Source organism: Chelonia mydas, chromosome 18, assembly GCF_015237465.2.
Source record: "Chelonia mydas isolate rCheMyd1 chromosome 18, rCheMyd1.pri.v2, whole genome shotgun sequence".
NCBI lineage: Eukaryota > Metazoa > Chordata > Testudines > Cheloniidae > Chelonia > Chelonia mydas.
Genome location: NC_051258.2, coordinates 17,980,760 through 18,002,960, shown reverse-complemented (window position 1 = coordinate 18,002,960; position 22,201 = coordinate 17,980,760). Strand labels below are relative to the sequence as shown.

The window sequence follows — 22,201 nt, the reverse complement described above, 5'->3', positions numbered from 1 at the left end:
AAGCTATAGTTCACTATGGTAAGATCTGTATTGAAAAGGAGTATCTTGTCTGGCTCAGCTTTTCTAGCCTCTGAGATAATAACGAGGGGATAAAGGCAATATGTGGCATCACTGCGTCTGGGAAATCTACCTGTCTCCTTATTTATACCACACTCATCACCATAGTGTCTGATAAGCAGGAGCGGATTGAATTAGGATATTGTCAGGACTATAGGATGGTTAGAGGCAGGCCTGGGTTCTATTTCTGGGTCTGCCAGTGTGTTTTTCATTGACCTCAGGAAGTCACTGAGGCCCAGACCCTCAAACGTTGTTAGGCACCTAACTCCGATTGAAATCAATGAAAGTTGGGTGCTGTGATGGCGGCTGCTCCACACACTCATCTTGAAAGGGTTAACGTAGGCCAGATGAACCAATTAACCCATTAGGCTGTGGAAGTCGGGGGATAGTTAGGCTGAGAGGAGAGCCCTGATTAAGGGAAGCTCACTTGTGCAGGAACAGGTGTGGCTTCTATAAAACCAGGGAGCTGAAAGCAGAAAGGAAGCTGCAGGGAGGAGTGCTGCAGTCACTCTCCCTGGGACAAGAGAAAGGGATTTGGACCCAAGAGGAAGGGTTTTGCTAGCAGACCCAGAAGATAGGAGGTTAGCTAGAAGGGTAAAGAATGCAAGCCTGGGATAGGCAAAGTAGGAAGTAGTCCAGGGGAGCAGGAGGAAGGTTTGTGCTAATACAGATCTTAGCTGCTGGAGATACGGCCCCTGGAGTGGAACCCAGCGTACAGGGTAGACCTGGGTTCCCCTATCAGCCACTGAATTAATGGCACAATCTGGGCTGTGAACTTAAAGATAGTCTGGGTCCATTTGTTCTCGCCACCAAGGGGGTGGATTGGCAAAGGCAGTGGGACTGCTTGGGACAGCGTGAAAGACTATGATAATGCTCTGGAATGGGAGAACTCTTGTGACTTGTCTGGAGAGCTAAGCCATGAAGACTACAATAGCGAGACAATGGACTGAGGAACCACAAAAAGAGGGTGTCAGGCTGGCAGAGCTAATCCCCAGGTGCAGCCAGTAGGAGGCGCCATCTGCCATGAGTAGAGGCCCCTGTGACAGGTGCCTAAATACCTTTGAGAAAGTAGGCCTAATCCTCTCTCGGAGTCCACATAAAAAATAGATATGATATCATACTTACCTGCTCCACAGTGGTTTTAGTTTCTATGTCTGTAAAATGCTTTGAATCCTAGAATGAAAAGTGTTGGTTGAATGCAAAGAATTATTATTTATTAAGAAAGTTGCAATGAATGCCCTTTCTTGAGAATTGGTGTTTGGATTCTTTCCCCCTTGTCAGTTATGTTCCCAGAACCATGGTAGGATTTTTCAGAGGTAGTCTCTCAGGCTGTATAGAAAAGCAGAATATTTTGAAGGGCATTCTACTCCTGGCAATGTTGTCACAGCTTCCAAGCAGATTCTGCCAAAAAGAAAATTGTAGGAACCGCTGTTGTAGACTGCATAGTCATCAGCTTATATCAGGGAGTCAGTAGCAAGAATTCATTATACATTCACACAGCTGCAGATAAAGAGCACCTAAAATTGGATGCCCTGTTCCAGACATCTGTGATCCTGATATTATTAGATGGCATAAGTATCATCCTATGCTAGCCTCTGGAATTTTTGCACACATTAGGGCATCAAATTTTTTCCCCTACAGATCCTTGGTTCTGTACAGCAGTTGTGACTAGCAGTTAGAGCAGGAGACCTGGAAGCCAAGACTCCTGGGCTCTATTCCTAGGTTTGTTTATTGACTTACTGTGCAACCTCTCTGTCTCAGTTTCCCTCTCTAGAAATAATATAATAAATACCCACCTCAAGGAGAGATTGAGGCTTAAATAATTATAAGTGATTCTTTTCAAAGGCCCATATATATGTTTCATATTATAACTCAAAAAAGAGTAACCAATTTTGGTGAAACTTTCAAAACCGTTCTCCCTACCCTCCGAGCAGGAAATGCACTTTTGGGCTGAGATTAGGTTCCAGAAAGTTAATCTTTAAAGGAACATTACTGGGAATAAGACAGTAAATGGTAGCTATTTGGACAGCAATGCTTTTCAAGTTAAGTTCATGACAACTGTGGTGTCATTCTCTGTGGCAGAAAAAATAAGAAGTTTATTAGCTAGAGGGCTACAGACTAACACAGCTGCTACTCTGAAACCTAGGTAAAGGGAGTTTTTCAACAGCTTTAAGAGGAGTTAGGTGCCCAATGGGAGATGGATGCCTAACTCCACTTAGTACCTCTGAAAGTCTCTCTCTCAGCTATCTCAAGATCTTCAAGAAGTGGTAATTGTTTAAAATGTAAATCAGACAGTGTTGGTTACATTTTTAAACAATCTTTCTGCTTTTGGAATCTGACAGAAGTTTTACAAACACTAACAGGTCACCTTTTCAGGATCACCACAATGGCGGGTTCTGCCCCTGATCATTTGGAGCTGGCAGTGCTGCAGCTCTGGACATCAGTAGCAATGTCGGAAGTCCTGGCTCTCCAGGCCAAAGGATTATGTTTGAGGATGTGGGCCAGTAGATGCACTGTTCAGTGTTACAGTTGTGCTGTCCCCATCTTCCTAATTTGTTAACTTTGTTTGTACTTCTGCCTTCTTTTTTAAAGCAGGACCTTCAAAAGTGCTCAGTGTTGGCTTAACTCTGTTCCCACTGACATCAATGGGATTTTTCTCAATGACTTGGTGAGAACAGATTTAGGACTTCTGGAAATTCCACCCCAATTATCTACTACAAAATAGCCTTCTAAAAGAGAGGGGTTATATTTTTGATAGTTACAATATGCCCCTTCTCTAAGATCTCTGGCCTGCCTTCTCCACTCTGAGGTCACTTGGCCCCCAACTCTGATATCTAGTACGTTTCATCCATGCAGGATCTCAAAGCTTAGCTGCACTTCAGTGCTTGTATCTCTGAGGCTCTAAAACTTTTCTGCAATCTTGAACCTTTGCCTCAGCCCGCAACTGCCACTGATGGGAATCAAGAGGGTTGTGTCATAATATGTACCATGTCATCCACACTCATTTATATTCTTCACCAGGGCAGCAATAGAGCTCTCTGTGTGTGGAAAAGGAAGTTTTATATTACAAATTCTTTACATATTGCCCAACAATCAGGTAGTGACAAGTTTAGGCATTTTGAATGTGATGCCAAGAGCTTTAGAATTGGGAACAAATACTGATAAGCATGTATAACCACCAGTATCTACATTCTAGCTCGGAGGTGTAAAAGAGGCTGTAGCTGTAGCATTACACCAGGATAGAAAAGTGTCAGGAATTGCCATAAATGCAGTTCACACCCCACAATACATGCTCAATTCTGCCTGGGCTAGGAGTGGGACCTGTGTTGGGTACTATTGACAGATACACTATTGCATTTGGTTAGATACAGAAATCTAAATTAATCCCTTGCAGGGACCATTTGGGGTGTGCTTTAGCAGGACAGGAGGAGCCAAACTCTGCTTCCATGGATACCGTGCCACCTAACTGAAGTCAAATTTTGATCCAAAGTGACTTCATTGGAAGGGCACTCCAAAGATGACGTAAGAATCTGGCCCAAAGTCTGAAGTGAAAGCAATTCAGTTCCTGGTAAATCTCTTTTAGGGAGTCTAAAAATGAGCTGCGTAGTGAAAACCACAGTGCCATGTTAATCCACAGGTCAAATATGTTTCAGGCAGTTAATTTTCTCATTGACATCCTTTCTAACTTGAAGGAACCACTCCTTCTCAAATGCCATCCATGCTAATGGAGATCCAAGCTCTCCTAAGGAAAATGAATAATTTTAAACTGAAAATGTACAAACTACATTGTGAGCAGGGCAGAGCATATTCAGCTGGGAATGTACCAGGATCACAAACTAATTTGCTTATTGGATTATAATGTTAAACATTAAGGAATACAAGACTCTTCATGTAATTCACCTTTTCTTTTCCTTGTCTCATTCAAATTGGCAACCATCCTGTCTGATGAAATCTAGTAGTCCGATATTCTACATCACTCAGGAGTGATTCTATATTCTATGTGCTTTTTATATATTATTTGTACTACAGTAGCAACCAGAATTGGGGCACAACTATGTAAAGTCCTGTACATATACATAATAAGATACACTCCCTGCCCTGTAGAGATGACGGTCACAGTAGACAGGACAGACTGAAGGTGGGATAAAGGGTATTATTACCCAAATTTTACAGATGGATTACAGAGGCACAGAGAGTAAATGACTTGCTGAAGGTCACATAGGGAGTCTATGGCACAGCCAGGAAATGAAACCAGATATGCTATGTCCTAGACTAGTGTCTTAACTGCAAGATCATCCATCCTCTCTGATTTCTCTGATCTTTGCATGACCACCTTTAATGATGGTGTCAAACTATATTACTAAATAAACTGGTCCACTAGTCTGAACTAGTCTTGACTTTTCCTGTTTCTAAAGCGTATTGTGTCATTTTATTAGGTTGCAGTAGTAAAACCTTATCATTTCCTAGAATTCTTTATTTTAGATTTTGTTTATTTGTAAATGCACCTGTATGCAGCTCTGGGCATATATACTGAAATTAAATAATAAAACATACAAACTAGGAGTCAGGTCTTGAACTAACCCTAAACTTGGTGGCCCTGAATTGCCACATGCAAGTCACCTGAATTAAATGGCATCCATAGGGAGTCACTTGCTATTCCCTGGTTCGGTGCTGTGTGGCCCTCACTTTATAGATTAAAACCAATACCTTGAATCTGAATTTTTTTGTACATGTGCTTGTTCCTTTTCCCATCCTACAATCAATTAACCAATCCATTAATTTGCAGTTCATACAGTGACACAGATTCTAAGGCCAGAAGGGATGATTATGATCATCTAGTCTGACCTCCTGTAAAACTCAGGCCATAGAACTTCCCCAAAATAATTCCTAGATCTGAGCTTTTAGAAAAACATCCAATCTTGATTTAAAAATAGTCAGTGATGAAGAATCCACCAAGGTTCCACATTGCAAGCAGCTGTACACAAGTTGGGCCAGATCTTCAGCTGATGTAAATCAGCATAGCCCTACTGAAGTCAGTGGAGTCATGCTGATTTATAATAGCTCAGGATCTGGCCTGTTGGGTCTAATTAAAGCAGAAACCTAGCTACTATGGAGAATAGTCAGAGCCAATCAAATCTGCATTTATACAGGTCTACGGGTTACATTTTCAAACCAGTGTGCAGGGAATTATTTGCACAACTCTTGTTCCCTGAACACAGTGTTGAAAATTTACCCTAAGTGTTTCAGTAGCCATCATCTGTTAGGACTTGGAGTGCCAGAGAGAGAGGTCACAACAAAATAAAAACCTGCCCCCTGAAAGATTTAATTTTCACCACAGGGAAAGTTAAAAGTGGAATGCAGATTTTTGTCTGTTGTCGTAAGGGAATTGATAGTTTACTCAGATGAGTTAAGGCAATATTATTCAAAGCTTTATAGGCAAGTACTGTACAAACATTGTGAAAGCAATTAAATATCTAATAGCAGCCCAATTAAGTTATTTTTATTAATAGATGATGAGATATTGGTAGAGTTTATTTGTAGCCAGCAGTTTAAGTACATCCTAAAAGGTTACATACTGTAGCAAAGAATTTAAGTAATCTAGGAGGGCAGCAAACTATGCTTATAAATAATCATTTGATCTGGATTTTTTTAAGAGGCAGAAATAAAAATGAAGCATTCAGCTAAGAAATTGGCAATGCATTGACTCTCAGCATATACTGTCAGCTTCAGGAATGTAATCTACAATGAAAAACCCAGGAAAAATTAACATTAAAATTATGAGTTGGCTAATAGAGTAAAATAATTTCCATCCTTTAAAAGGTTCCACAAGGGTAGGATGTACCTCAGTAGCCTGCACCAATCTCTGCAGTCTGATCTGAATACATCAAGATGTGTGGTCTGCTTGCTTGTTTGTATTCACATTCAGTTCCAACAAAAGTTAACAGTGAAGCTTTATCACCTTTCAATTTGCTCCCATATCACAGTGGATAACTGCTTTATGAATTAATTGCAGCTTTTGCAGTATTTGCATGACAGTTTCAGCAGGAGACAGCATTTGGACAACTGTTAAGTATTGACAATCTGCCAGTATTCAAATTATTCTGTTTTACATCTCTCCTGATAAAGCACCTTAGCAGGTCAAATATGGCCCCGTCTAGTCAGCAGGGGTTTTCTGCATCACTGTGATAATTAAGATCGTGTTTCCAAATTAAAACACCCAGAGGACAGGTTGAAATGATGAAGAGCACAGCTCAAATACTGAGCCCTTTGGGAACCCAGAGAGTGTTTGAAAACCATCACAAGAACACCTGCCTATGGTTACAAACTGAGAACCTGATCTGTAACACTTACTAGGCTCCAAGAGGGCTTGTCCTAAATAAATTCCAACTGAACAAAGCAGTCCCACAGAGGCCTCCAAACCAACAAAAAAGCAGTTAGTAGTTTCTGGGTCAAAAGTTGCCCATACATTTTAGGGATACATTTTCAGTGCAATGCATGGGAATAGTATGAATGTGTACCATTAACAAGTAAAACGAATTGCATATGCATAGTAACTACTATGCAACATTTTGAAATGTTTATTCCCTAGTAACAGCAGCAAAAACAATTGCTTCCCTTCCACACGTATTCATAAGTCACTGCTGATCTGTCACAGCGCTAGCTCAATTTTTCAGGGTGATTTAGCTGCAGTATCTGTTAGAGGTTTCTTGTGACTCTTTTTTACTTTTTAAAATTATTATTCAAATATAAATTTTGCTATTAAACTACATAGCAAATATCTTGACCTAACAGGATATGTGCAAAAGCACATGCAGAAATAACATACATTTTGACAATTTGCCGTAATATTAAAGCACCAGAGGACAAGTATTTATAGTGGGCCTAAATCTGTTGATGATTTCACTTGAAGTTGATTCTTCACTGAAATTGAAATATTTAATCTAAGAGGAGAATAGCAAATTTAGCAGGCTTAGCATTAGTTGGATCACCATGGAGCAAGAAATGGTTTCTTCAAAAACAACCTGGCTGTAATGGGAAATCACTGATGCTAGACAAGTTTCCAGTATTAGTTCCAGCTGGATATCAAAGAAGTAAACTTTCACAACAGCAGCAAAGAGTCCTGTGGCACCTTATTGATGTATTGATGTATTGATGACAACAGGATAATAGAAAAGGACCATGCTGTTACATGCTGCACTTCTGCAGAATTTAGGGATACTGTTGCTTTTCTGCAGAAGTGATGGAAGCAAATGAGTCCTGTTTCTAAAAGGAAGAGGCCTCAGAAATGTCCCAAAAAGACTTTTATACCATCGATTTTACATCATCAGTTTTACAAGTGTGTGACTCTATTGACATACATGGTGTTTCACCTGATTTATCTCTGTCTAAGTGAGATGAGAATTAGGCTGGTTATCTGTACAACTATTCCTCATCTTTGGAAAAAGATTCTGTTTACAATATTGGTGTTTTCCAAAGAAGTGATCCTGCTTTGCAAGGGGTTCAGGGTTAATCTTTTGGCTTTATGTTTCTGCACACCAAGAGAGAATCCTCCTATTTGGGACAGAGTTTGCAATGAGTAATGCATGAAACTCAGTCTCTTTGTCTGTTCATGGAATATCTGTGAGCAGACTGTGATTCTCGCATGTATTTGCTAGTTGAAAGCAAAGCATTCATAAAATATTTCTAAAATTATTTAAATGTCTGTAGATTGATTGTTAACACTTACCTGCTTGAACTGTGTTCGTTAGTTATAATTGGCCATAAATCACGTGACTTAGCTTCTGCTCTCTGAATAGATACTGGGAGAAGCACTCTCAGGACAAATTTTTTCATAGCTGAATTTAAAATTCAGAGATATGACTCTGCCATTCACTTTCAGCGAATGTTTGAGCCAGTACCACTGAGTTGCTTGCAGTAGGAAAGTTAACGCCAAAGGATTGTGTGTGCCCAAAGTGAACCCGTTTAAAAATCTGAGTGCAAGTTTACTGAAATCTCCCCTCCCACAAAAGTTCTGTATTCACCTAACTCAAGATATAGTACTGGACCTGAAGCAGAAATAATCCCATCCCTTCTACCCAAACTTTTGCTTGTGGGAGAGTCCACAGAGAAAAAAAGCATTTCCCTTAGAGAAGCTCTTCTCAACCACAGTGAGCGAGTGAGGGCTACAAGGGATTTGTACTTCCATTCTCTCCCATCTCCATCAGTCATGTGTACAGTTCTCCCAGGCCTGAAAGATGTTGTTTTTAACAAAACTTGATGGCCTGTTCTAATACCTTTACTGCGCTGTATGCAATGCATTACTACTAAAGTTCTAACAAACAAAGAGGGAATGATACTCCAGTTCTAATTAAAGAAATAGGCTTCTATTGCTAACAGGCTCTTTCCCTCCGCTCCAGTATTAAGGATCAATGGGCTGTCACATGCATATCTTTTTAATACATGCCAGCTGAGATGACATTAAAGTGATAGAATGATCACTATAATCAATGCAATTCAAAAGAGTTTTGTGGCTTAAACATGAACTTGACTTTCCTCTGAAATTCTGTCTTTAAAGGTAACATTGTCAGAGCAGCAAAGTACAAGGTTGCATTTTGGTTTGAAAAAAATATAACCTTGGGATGGCAGATTTAAAAAAAAAAATCTTCATGTAGCTGTAGGTTTTCTTATTTAATTCATATTTTAATGCAATTCAAAGGACCTCCATATTTATTCGTAGTGCCATACTAGACTGAATCAAAAAATATTCTCAAGTGGAAGGAAATCATACTGAGCTGCCCAAAGAGAAAAGCTAATGGAGGAGGCATCCTCAAGTTTTTATTTCCGTAATAGTAGTGTATTAAACCATGCAGATTGACACTGCGGCACATAAAAATGATTCATTCTACTCAAAGGCAGCTGACATTGATCTTTCTTTGCCTTTAAAACATGAAAGTATGGGTTGCCTGAATGGAGTGAGCATGTGTGTATTGCTGAATGCCAGTACAGGTAACACCAAACAGGCTTATCCGTGTCACTTGAAATGATAGGCTAATCTAGTGGGTTTTGGCCTCTCCATAAGCACATTTTTTTTGGCCCCTTACAAGCAGATGCATCTATTAAAGAGACCATCATGTTGATGCTGCAGTATACAATTACAGCAGGGAAAACAAAACACAAAAGGAACAGCTTAATTTTGAGCTAATGGAATCCATACATACCATTGTTTTCATATTTTAATCAGTGCCTTTAAAATCTACTTACACACAATACTTTTGAACTCTTTTTTTGTTGTTGTTTTTTGTTCTGGGTTTATTTTTTCAACGCCCTAGAGGTTTTGTAAAAACTCTTAGGATTCTTGTAAACCCTTTTATTTCTCTTAAAGTTGGCAGACTAACAGGCTTTAGTTATTCTTAGTGCTAAATTATTTATCTTCCTTTCCCCTCCTAGCCCTGACTTCTGAATCTTTAACTTGACTCTTGGGATATATCTGGGGCCTTTTTCCATTTAAAATAAAGCAGTTTTCATCTTTTGTCTTTCATTTTTTATCATGAAAATTGTACATGCAAAGTTTGAATATCTAAGTATCTTAAAGGTGCAGTGTCTGGATTTTTGTTTAAGTGTCATTTTCAGTAGACTAACCTTACTACATAAAGGACAATTTCAAATTCAACTTGTTCATGACAGCTAGTTCACCATCTGAAATCATTGTAGCAGTAGCATCTGGAGTTGAAATTTTTTAAGACACCAGTACTATCTTACATAATGTATACTAGATCAGTCCCAAGGCTGTTTCCCCACAAGTCATAAATTAAAAAAAAGTTACTAAGCCTTTCTTGACAGTATGTATCTTGATATTGTATGATGATAAAACAACAGAATTTTCAATGCCAGAACACACATTTGATCCTTCAAATCCAGCATCCTGCTGAACCTAATGTTACAGCTCTACTTTGTTTGGGCGTATCACTGGAAAGTGATTAATGTACTTTAATGGGACGTAAGCACATGCCTGAGTACTTTGCTGAACAGGAATAGTATTACTCAAATGCGTAAAGTTATGCACATTCCTAAGTGCATTGCTGAACTAGGGCCCTAACGACTTCTGGTGGGGAAGTAGCAGCACATAAACTCTGAAGCAACAAAGATCTTTTCATGCAAATGTCACTAGTGCTGGAAAAATAGTAACAAGAAATACAGAAAATATTAAATAAACATAACTATAACCTAAAAAACAGTTTTTCAGAGTTAACCATAGATGTTGATGGATTTTAATGCATATAGCTCCCTGTGCACAAAGGAATATCGCATACTCCCTAGAATGTGAATAACATATTTAACATTTTAAGGTAGATAGTGTTGCAGTCTGCGGGGTCATATAGCACACTTGTGATCAATGCAGGACCTATTAGGTTGATACTTTGAAGAACTGTCTTACTTTACTTTGCATTTTTGGTGCTATATAAGTAAAGAATGTAAGAGCAACACAGACAAAAAATATAAGATCTCTTTTTGGCTATAAGAATAAGCATTGCTAAAATATATATTATTTGAAGAATTCCCCAAAAGCAGAAAGACAAATTGTCCAAACTAATAGAAAGAAAGGGGGTATTTTTGTATTCTTAGCCTGACCCCTTATTTACGTTTATCTTAAAATATTCTGTCATTTAACACAGATAAACTATTGGTAGGTTTCCAAAGCAGAGATCTCAGGTCTCTCTGGAGGTGTTTGCTTTTGGTGGCAGCTTGTTTTTAGATGATTCTGGAGCTGGTGTAGATTCTGAGCTTTGTTTGGAAGTTGGCATTAATCATACAGTATATGTAAATGCACTACTTCTGGTTATATAATTCAGTCTGGAGGTGAGCTATGTTTTTTAGGTTAGTTAATGAAACTTTTGTCTTCTTGGCTACTGCAGTGCTTTGCTACAAATCTTCTAGGTACAGCTCTTCAAGTTTTGCAGTTGGTAGGAAATTTAGTAGCTAAGGCCCTGATTCAGCAAAGCACTTAATCACATCTTTAACTTTTAAGCATGTATTTAAGTTCATCTATATTCAGCAACACAAACTCCCATTGACTTAAGTGTGACTTAAATATGCTTAAGTGTTTTGCTGAATCAGGGTCTAAATTAGGTGCTAGTTCTAAGTCTTTTCATCATGTTACCCCATTTTGTTCCCTTTTCAACCTGTAGCATGTCCATGTGCAGACTGCCAATTAGGGCTCTGATTTAATAAAGCAAGAAAGTACATGCTTAAGGACGTGAATAGTCTCATTGACTTCAATATAGGACTTAAGCACCTGCTTAACATTAAGCATCTGCTTATGTGCTTTCCTGAATAAGGATGCTTTCCTCAATCAGGGTCCATATGCTTAAAATTAAGCATGTGCTTAAGTGCTTTACTGAATCGGGGTATAAAGAGTCACATACATTTGCACACATGGGCCAGATCCTCATGTGGTGTAAATCAATGGAGCTATAACTATTTGTGCAATCTGAAGGTCTGGCTCTATGGATCTGATTTTCCACTGCCTTCAACCTTATGCAGTCATTTACAACTGTGCAATATGGGCACTTTGTACTCCCTTTGCATGAGTGTAAATGGGTGCATCCATTTATACCCATGGTGGGCAGTACAGAATCAGGCTCAGATTCCTTCATCCCACTATGGAATTCAGTTAATTTGGTTAATAGAATATTGGAATCATCAACCATTTTTAAAGCTAACCTTGCAAAATGCACAAAGTAAAACTTAATGTACCAACAAATACACACTGAAAGGGTCAAGTGTATCAGGTATTAGCTCTGCTATGAGATAGCTGTAAAGTAGTAAAAACTTTCTGAAAATCAGCGTGCACATGAGCCTATGGGGGGTTGATCCTCCATTATGGAAGTTTTGGTAATTATTTCAGTGGGAGCAGGATTGGACCTGTAAAGCATACCTTTGCTTCTGATTTCCTCTAGCCAGTACTGTCATGATACTCAGGCCAGGTAGAGTATGTGAGACTAACTGTATTAAATCTAGGGCTTTTGCTTTCTTTTAATGTTCTTATTTTTCCCAAGTCTTGGAGTGTCTCCTTGAAAAGTGGTTCAGAAATGTAAGTTTGATTGATGGGTTTTCTGATCGCTCTATATGTGAACGTACTTAAGATGACAGGTTTCAGAGTAGCAGCCATGTTAGTCTGTATCTGCAAAAAGAAAAGGAGTACTTGTGGCACCTTAGAGACAAACAAATTTATTTGAGCATAAGCTTTCATGAGCTACAGCTCACTTCATCGGATGCATGCAGTGGAAAATACAGTGGGGAGATTTTATATACATAGAGAATGTGAAACAATGGGTGTTACCATACACACTGTAAGAAGAGTGATCAGTAGAGAATCAGGCTCAGATTTCTTCATCCCACTATGGAATTCAGTTACTTTGGTTAATAATAATACTTAAGATGGAGATACGTGGATGGCTGTTTCAAATGCTGCTAGGAGATATGATATAGAAAAATTAGAAATTGGATAAAGCAGTAATAAGTATATTGTAACAGACAGTCCTGTATCTTGTAATGGTGGCTCTCCAGCTCTAATTTCTGAGTATCATTATCAGCAGAAGTGTTGTGATAGCTATGCTTTTTTCCTGTGTTCTGCAGGTCTGAAGTGACAGCCAAAGGGTACAAGTCAAAACAGGATCAGCACTCCATGAAGAACTCTAGAGTATTGCCAGGTAAGGATTTCGAGCTGTCTGCATTACCATGCACATCAAGTGAAGTGTTTCGGAAGCTGAGTAGCAGTGTAATTTCAGGATCAAAATAACTAGGTCATGATGAGGATCATGACCACTTGTTTTTAGTACATTTTCAGACCATTAAGTGGCAGGCTAGTCCTAATTTCCTAGGGCTTTGTTTCAAAACACATGATTTCTTCAACATCTTGTCTATCACAAAATGATAATAGTTTTAGGTTCCTCCGAAGTGAATCATGATTCTCTTGTACTTAAATCACTGTTTGTTTGGTGTCCGCCAAAACAATTATGATTTATCTTGGATCTGGTTATAAGCAAGGTCATGGAAGCCTTTTAACCTCACACTCTCAGTGACACCAAAAAGAAAACAGAATCACATATGGAAGGGAGCTCTCATAGTAGGAGCTTACTTTTAAAAAATTCAGTGATTGTGGAGGTGTGGCAATAGCATGGTGATAGACCAGGAAATCTGCATTTGAAGAGATGCTTGCCCTTTCAACCACAGTTAAGTAGAATAAGCAATGTATTCTGCTATCTCATGATCTCCTGAGAGATCAGATCTCCTGATCTCTTGGGGCTAGATCCTTAGCTGATGTAAATCAGTCTAGCTGAGTTGAATCAGTGGAGGTAGACCTATTTACACAAGCCATGGAGTTGGTCCTTGGTGTCCAAGGTGCGTTGGTAGGCTGGCAGGAGGCAGCACATTATGATCTCCTGATTGGAGGGTAAAGATTGAGAAAGCGTCTTACTGGGATTGGAAAAGATGGGAGAGAGTTTTTTTTCATATGCTATAAATAGTTACATTTTTAATTTTAAAAACCACATATTTATTATCGTATCCATTTATAAAAACTATTCTTGTGAGTGTTTACCAAAAAGATTGCTGCTATCCTAGTACTCTTACTCTTCTGCTGAAAGTGAAAGATGTTTCTGCAGTTCTATGCTTAAAGCTTCCCAGGCACAGGGACTCAGTGATGAAATGGAAGACGAATTTTTATTAATGTTCTGTTATCAAAGATGTGCGTTTTTAAAAGTGAAGGTAATTAATCACTGGAACAGATTGCCAAGGGCTGTGGTAAATTCTTTATCACCTGGAGTCTTTAAACCTGGATTGGATGTCTGTCTAAATTATTCTATAGCTCAATTGCACCAAGTCAGACTATATGATCATAATGGTCCCTTCTGCTTAAAAATCTATGTATCTGTGAATTTAAAAATACACAAAAGAATAGCTGTTTCAAAACTTATCTGATTGATCTTGCATATTATAATTCTGACTTTATTGACTCTGTTGTTGACGGGACAGATTTCAGCCCCTGATTTGACTGGTCTACTCAAAGGATCGTTGTCATCTGCGATATTTTCTTTCATGTGTCTATTTCATTTTTATACTCATTACTACCAAGCTATAACTTTCTTTTTCATTTTTGAAGTTGGTGACCTCTGAAGGTTTTTGCATCTCTGAAAGTTTCATTGATGAAAAAATATCAGGTATCATATTCTGGAAAACCTATGGCCCATTAACTTATGTCTATTAATAGCTGAAAAATTCATAAACCTTTACATAATGATTTTTTTTAAGTACAGTAGTATTAGCTTTTATGATAATTTTACTGTTATTTATGATCCACAAAAATGTCCATCGAAAAGAGAGAGAATCACATAGGAAGGCTAATTTGTAGATACTTTAATAGCTTATATTAATTGTTGCAGTTTCTATTAAAGAGTAAGGAGGTTACAAAGCCTGTCTTTATAAACCAAGAATAATTCTGTGTAAGAAAAGTTATATTATTAATGGTGGTTTGAAGTGATTTCTTGGGGAGCTGCAATAATTCATTCATAAATTCCATTCATCTTCTTTATGGTTTGAAAATATTTGTATCTGTACCATCATGACCTGATTAAAGTCCCTTTTTGTCTGTGTGCAGTTATCCTGTGCTTCACATTGATGTTTTTAAAGCTCAGAAATTGGTAGCAAATGCAGTTGCTTTCAGTACAGGAGACTGATCTGAAGAAACTCAGAATTTGAGTTGTTTGGGACCCACTCCTCCCTGATCTGATATCAATGGGAGTTCAGAGCACTTGGCGTGCACCAGGACTGGGCTCTTGGAGACTGATCCAGAAAACGCTAATTCATGTGCTTAACTTTGCTTATAAGAGTAGCCCCCCTGAAATCTATGGGACTGTTCATGCAAAAAAATTGTGCATGTGTTTAGGTTGGGCGGGGCAAAGTACTACAAGATTTGATGTAAGAAACAATTCTATGCTGGCCCAATGTAGGATGAGCGACTAGATGGCCCCAAAACACTATCTTTTACATCTCTAATTTATATACTCTCACACCCATATATATATATATATATATGACCAGTGAAACAGTGGAGACCAAAAATGGGAGAAAAAGCTTGTGCCAAAGAAATTTTAAATGGTTTTTAAGTACTTGTCAGCATAAAGGCTTGCGTGCTCTGAAGAAGACTCCTAAGCATTGCTGGTATATACCTAATGCAACTGAGACTGTCTTATATTTTTAGTTTAGTAATAAATAACATGCTCAACTACACAGCACCTGGAAACATCACATGTGGAAGGAAAATGTTCATATATAACTGCCCACAATTTATAGCAGAACTAACCCTTTCCTTGTGAGCCACCTGCCCACTCCCACCCCCAAAAATGAGAAAAAAACAAACAAAAGAAGAAAGTGCCTTTATAGTTTTTGATCTAGTCAAGGGAAGTTTTGGCTAAAAAGATTAGCCGTGCACCAGACCAAAATAACTTGGTCTCTCTGATGTACCACCAGGGGGAGTGAGTTCCGCAGCCAAAGACTCTCCATCGAGGATACCCTGCCTTTAAACCTTAGGGATTGTCAGCAAGACCTGATCTCTGCTGCCACAAAGGTGTGCATAGGAAGAGGTGCAAGGTTGAATCCTTACCCCATTGAAATAAATGGGAGTTTTGCCATTGACACCAATCAAGCTAGGATTTCATCCGCAGTCTCTTACATAGCCATGTCTCCACCAGATAGGGAATTGTACCCAGTGGGGAACTAGGACAATGTCCATGTGTCCAGAAATGTCATTCTTCCAGCAGTTGGTTACTCTAAGCAGGCCAGTTGATGCATTCTGCACTAACAGAAGCTTCTGAGATAGGATAAACAGTAAAATGTAAAGAGATCTCAAGGACAAAAATTGCTAAGATAGCAAATGCATACTTTTTATACATCCAGGGTATACATATGTATTTCAGGGCTCTGTGCTTCACTGTTGTCAAGAAAACACTCCACAACATAGAAATGACCTTTCTTTCACCATATATAGAATTCCATTGAAATGAATGGGGCTGATTTTGTATGATATTATAGAATACACTGCCTCCTGTATTTTCCCACACTGTGTTTAGATGGGTTTTAAAAAGTAGCAAAGACATTTTATACTGTACTGCTTTGCAGTGCTTTAAAGAAACCAAATTCCAGATAGAGAGTTGTGATATTGTATTATTTTTTCCGTTTCAAATGTCATTGTATTTTTCAGAACAGATGGGAGGAGAAATAAAGGAGGGGAAGATTTGTATACAACAAAACCTAACAGCCTTTCATAGATTCATAAATTCATAGATTTTTAAGGCCAAAAGGGACCATTATGATAATCGAATCTGACCACCTGCATATCAAAGGGCAGAGAATTTCACCAAGTAATTCCTGAATCAAGCCCATAATTTCTGTTTAAGCTAGGAAAAACACTGATCTTGATTTAAAGACTTCATGTAATGGAGAATCCACCACATCCCTAGGTAAGTTGTTCCAATAGTTGGTTAATGACCTTCGCTGTTAAAAATGTGCATCTTCTCAAGCTGCAGGGCAGGATATCATTTCTGGTACTCCACAGAATGAAAAACTTGAGAACCCAAGCCAGGAGCGATCTGGACACTGAGTAGAGCGATACCATACGGATATCTTTTTCTGAATGGGTCACAGAATTAAACCATTTGACAACCATTGGTAAGGATACGATTTGGACACGGAGGTCACAGATTCTGTGATTTTAACAGACCTCCATGACTGCTTTGGCTTCAGCCTATGCCAGAGCGGCAGGGCTGGAGTAGCGGCCGGCAGCTGCCAGGGCTGGAGCAGCCACCGGCACCCCCGTTTGTTAGTCCCCCTCATCCCCACACACTATTTTTAGTAATAGTCAGGGACTGGTCACAGGCTTCCATTAATTTTTGTTTATTGCCCACGACCTCTCCCTGAGTTTTACTAAAAATACCCCTGACAAAATCTTAACCATCAGTATAGTAACACTTGCCATAAGGTTCCGCATATAGTCTGAAAAATCTGACATTTCATTCTAGCTTGTGACAAGGTGCTCCAATCACTGCTAGGATGGCACCTCCTCCTGGCCGTTCTGGGGATTAGCTTCTTGAGGTCAATGCCCACTCCCGCGGTTGCATGCCATCTCTCCCTGGTCTGCAGTCCCTCTCTCACTCTGGGTGCTGCAGCCTCCTCTTTGTGACCTGGTCCTCTGGCCAGGTCACTATACGTGTTTTCCCCTTCTGGGGTACCAAAGTCTTCCTTCAACAATCCTGGGCAGTCTTCCTATTTTCTGTCTCATAGTGCCATTCCCTCAGTGGCTGGCAGGAGAACCCAGCCTGCCCTCTACTCTGGGTTCCAGCTCAGGGACCCTCTAGCCAGCAGTCAAGGTCTGTTCCATCCTGGACCTTACTGCCTTTCCCTGAGCCCTTTCCTTGCCATCTGGCACTCCCAACTGCAGACTACTTCTCTCTGTAGACCAAAACCTTCCTCCCTGCTTGCAGGGCATGACTTCAGTCCATTTCCCATGAGCCCCCACCCCTGCCAGTTTCCTGCCTTTATAAATCCAGCCCAGCTTGTTCCTCATCAGTGGGGCTCCCTCACTCATTCAGGGAATTACTTAGCCACCTGACTTCCCTTAGCTATGGCCTGCCAGGTTATTTAGCCCCCTTCTCAATCCACATTAACCCTTTCCAGGCAAGTGTGGGGTTAACAACCCATCACATAGCTGTTAGTTTTCAGTACACTTGAACTGAGGTTTGTAGGGAAGTCTGTGGAGAAACTGTTACTACTTTAATGATTGTTATAGGGCAAAACCTGCTCTTCTTTGCCCATGGTCACAGAGGGCTATGGCAGCTCTGGAACTGGTACTCTGGTGTGGGTCCCGAATGGTAGAACCTAGCACAGAATTCTGCAAATTCTGGATCTATGGTCTTCTGGGACTTCCTGCACTCTGGAGTAGCCATGAAGACAGGCAGGGCTTTTGGATCCATTGTTATATGTCTTGGAGTAGAGGATTCCTTTTCCCTCAGCCTTGGTGCCTGGGGTACATCTAAGTATGCAGCCTCTTTCCTCCAACTCTGCACTGAGAACATTTTTGAGACCTTTTATGGGCAGATTTTTTTTTTTTGGAGGAAAAAGAGGAGAAAGAGTAAAAGGAACATAATGTGTATGTATGTATGTAAGCAATAAGAGGGAAATAATGAAAGTTGCAAATAGAAATATGGAAAGAATATTTAATGAAAACACAACTGATCTAAGGGCTTCCTTAACCATGGAAAAATGCATTCCAACTGTCCAGTGCCCATTGTTATGCATTTACAATTAATACCACACCAAGGAACAGTTTTTGAAAATAACATTGTCCTGACGGTCATGCACATGGAAATAGCATGCAATTCTAATACTATACATATAGAGTGTATGAGAAGGATGGGGCTGGGGCCCAACACACACTAATAATTCCCTAGAAATTTTGTTATGCTTCTTAGTTTCAATTAATGAGAGCTGAATTTCAAACAATGTGGCTATTGCAGGAATGTTTGCTAAAGGCACAACTGTGTTCAAATAAACAAAAACCAACTGGCAGTGCTAGTGCAGTCTTCAGCCATGATCCTTTAAAGGCTTCTGAACAAGCTTAACTTTATGCACTGTGAGACTAGCCCTATTGACGTCAGTGGGGCACAGAGTAAAGCACGTCTTTGAGGGATCACAGCTTTATACTAGATCCTGAGAGGCCAACAAAACATGCTTTAAGGTGTAATTTTAAATATTTAAAGATTGTTCCTTACATGGAAAAACTTTTCTAATGTATTGGGGCAGTTCTTCAACATGTAAAATGTTCGTACTTGGTATTTGCACAATGTTTCAAAGGCTATCATATCCTCTGTGATATTTTTTAAAATTATTTTAGAGGCAAGCTATGGTGCATATTATTTGACTGCAAAGCTGCTGCATTTGGGGGGAATATATAATATTTGTGTACTTTGAAAGATATACTGTCAAAATTAAAGTTTTACAGCTTCTCCTTAGCTGGAGAGAACACACTTTTATTAATGCATAAGGCTGGAGAAATGCATTTAACATATTAATTTTTAGGAATGGATGGTAGATAGGAATGATCATTTTAAATTCTTGGAAGGCACTCTGATCATATGCAATGGGGGACCACATAAGAACCTACTCTATCTTTCTGTCTGTTTGTCTACTCTGAGTTTTTATAACATTTAAAGCTGAATTTTCAGACATGGTCTCCAATTTTTTACTGGGATACTCAATGTCATGGATTAGATGTGTTTCTACTGGGGTCCTGCAGGAATAATTTCTTGGCCCTACAACAGTTAACCTTTTTAGTAATGACCTGGAAGAAAACATAAAATCATCACTGATAAAGTTTGCAGGTGGCCCCAAAATTGGGGGAGTTGTAATTGATTAAGGGAACAGGTCACTGATTCTGAGGGATCTGGATCACTTTGTAAACTGGGTGCATGCAAACAGTATGTGTTTTAATGTGGCTAAATGTAAATGCATACATCCAGGAACAAAGAATGTAGGCCATATATACAGGATGGGGGATTCTATCCTGGGAAGTAGTAACTGAAAAAGATTTGGGGGTTGTGGTGGATAAACAGCTGAACAGTTGCAATGCTATGGTCAAAAGGGCTAATGCGATCCTTGAATGAATAAACAGGGGAATCTCGAGTAGGAATAAGGAGGTTGTTTTACTCTTGTATCTGCCTGCTACCATGTCCAGTACTGGCTACAGTTCAAGAAGGATGTTGATAAATTAGAGAGGGTTCAGAAAAGAATGATTAAAGGATAAAGAAAATATGCCTTTATAATGATTGGCTCCAAGAGTTCAATCTTAACCAAGAGAAGGTTGAGGGGTGACTTGATTACAGTCTATAAGTACCTACATGGGAAACAAATTTAATAATGGGCTCTTCACTCTAGCAGAGAAAGATATATCACAATCCAATGGCTGGAAGTTGAAGCTAGCAAATTCAGACTGGAAATAAGGCCTAAATTTTTAACAGTGAGAGTAATTAACCATTGGAACAACTCATCAAAGGTTGTGGTGGATTGTCCATCTCTGACCATTTTTAAATCAAGATGGATGTTTTTCTAAAAGAATTTGGTGGGGGAGGTTCCATGGCCTGTGTTATACTGGAGGTCAGACTAGATCCCAGTGGTCCCTTCTGACCTTGGAACCTGTGAATCTATTAAAGAAGTGGGGGCTATTGTGATATATTAAATCACAGATCTTTCTAACGAAGGGTTGTTTATTCATGAATGCAATTACAACTGCAGACACAAACAAATAGGTTTGCATGCAAATTGCATTCCCTTCTTTACCAGAGTTCACACAAAGACCCCTTGTAGTTGAATATTATACTGCAAGCAAACAAATTGTTACATATGCCTAATTTCCTGCTTTACACATGTGCATCTCTGAAATTTTGTATGAGCAGTGGGTGCTTTGAAGCCAAGCTGAAAATTTGGCCTCTAAAGTCTTACATCTGCTTTAAGGGTAAAAGAATACACAAGTTTATTTTCTCCTCTACATTCATGTGTGTAACTTCCATCAACATATTAAAGGCCTACATCCTGTTTTCTACTTCAATAAGAATGTTGAAGAAGGTAGAGCTGTAACAGTCAGCACAGGTTCAAGTCATACTGTCTGCCCTGACACTGAAAGAATGGTTCGGGGGGTTCCAGTGGCGTTTACTTAGCAGCAGCTCTTATAGGTTCTCCAGAAACTAGCAAGATGAACTCTTCCTCCCCAGCAGGTAGCAAGTGCTTAGGGCATGGCCTGACCGTACCCAGCCTAGTTGGCCACCCCCCCGAGGTCTTTGGAGTGCCATTGGCACTCTAGCCAGCCACTCTGTCTGTCAGGGAGTGCTTGTGACAGCATTCTGCATGGCACCGATGAGCTTACACTGGGATACAGAGTAAGTCTCCTGTGCTCTCCAGCTCCCCATTGTAACTGTGCAGGGCAAGGTACAATTTAACCCTCTTTATTAATGTAAATGCCCAAGTGCCTCACCTTTTGGGGTTAAATGTGAATTATTCTATAAGGGCAATATAAGAAATCAACATTACGAAGGACTCAGCCCCAGCAGCATAAGCAACTAAAATATCAGGGGATGGTGCATTTGCTCCTGAATATATGGTGGGTCAAACTTGGCTGTTGGGCGTTGGCCCTTACAGCTGCATCTCACACTGAATTAAAAGGCAAGGGAAAGGGTATGTTGCTGTATTTGTTGCTTCTTTGTATTTTGCCTTGTAACAGTGTGTCTGCATGTTGGGCTCTGACTCTGAGTTCCATGACTTGGCAGCGGGGAGCAGTATTTTTGGATCTAGCTTAAAATATTTGTGCTGGCTATTCTTTTTAACCCTGTTATCCTCTAGGTCCTTACAAACTGATTGTTCTTCTTCCAGTGCTTGCTCATGTCCCTTCTATTGGAGGTGTGTGTGCTTGCCACATACACCAGTGCCGGAAGTTTTTCCCTCAGTGATATCCATGATATCCACGTCCTCTGGAGTGGCACGCGTATGCTGCCATATAAGGGGTGCTGCCGGCTCCCCCCACCCTCCGTTCCTTCTTACTGCCAGTGAAGGTGCTGGAACGTCTCCTTGCCTCAGCAAGCTTACTCCTCTCAACCTCACCATGGCCCGGGTCTGCCTCAGACTATTGAGTCACATGGCAGCATGCACTTACGTCATCTGCCATGGGAGGCTCAGACTGCAGCCCCTTCAATTCCTCGTCCAGAGATCACCTGGACAAGGTCATCACCATCCCGCTGAAGGTACTTACCTCTCTGCAGTGGTGGACTGACCCAAGGTTGGTGCTGGAAGGAGTGCCATTCGACAGTCCATGGCCCACGGTCTCCCTGATATCAGCTGCCTCTGACCTCAGTTGGGGAACACATCTCGGTATGCTGTGGACACAGGGGACGTGGTCTCCAGAGGAGCTGGCATTGCATATAAATGTCAGGGAGCTCAGAGCCATCTGCCTAGCCTGCGGTGTCTTCCTGCCTCAGTTGTCCGGTCAAGTAGTGCAGGTTTTGACAGACAACATGGCTTCAATGGTCTGTGTGAAAAGGCCAGGGGGAACCCACTCATTGGCTCT

General features: G+C 40.0%; 1 protein-coding gene across 2 annotated transcripts in view; it reads left to right on the top strand.

The window, feature by feature from the left end:
• The window catches only part of MORN1 (MORN repeat containing 1), a 105,789-nt gene that overhangs the window by 74,136 nt on the left and 9,452 nt on the right, over positions 1-22,201 (top strand). For both annotated transcript variants that reach the window (XM_043531575.1, XM_043531574.1), the window contains one exon: positions 12,673-12,746. In XM_043531575.1, the coding sequence (XP_043387510.1) occupies positions 12,673-12,746 (74 nt within the window). The remainder of the gene's footprint in view (positions 1-12,672; positions 12,747-22,201) is intronic.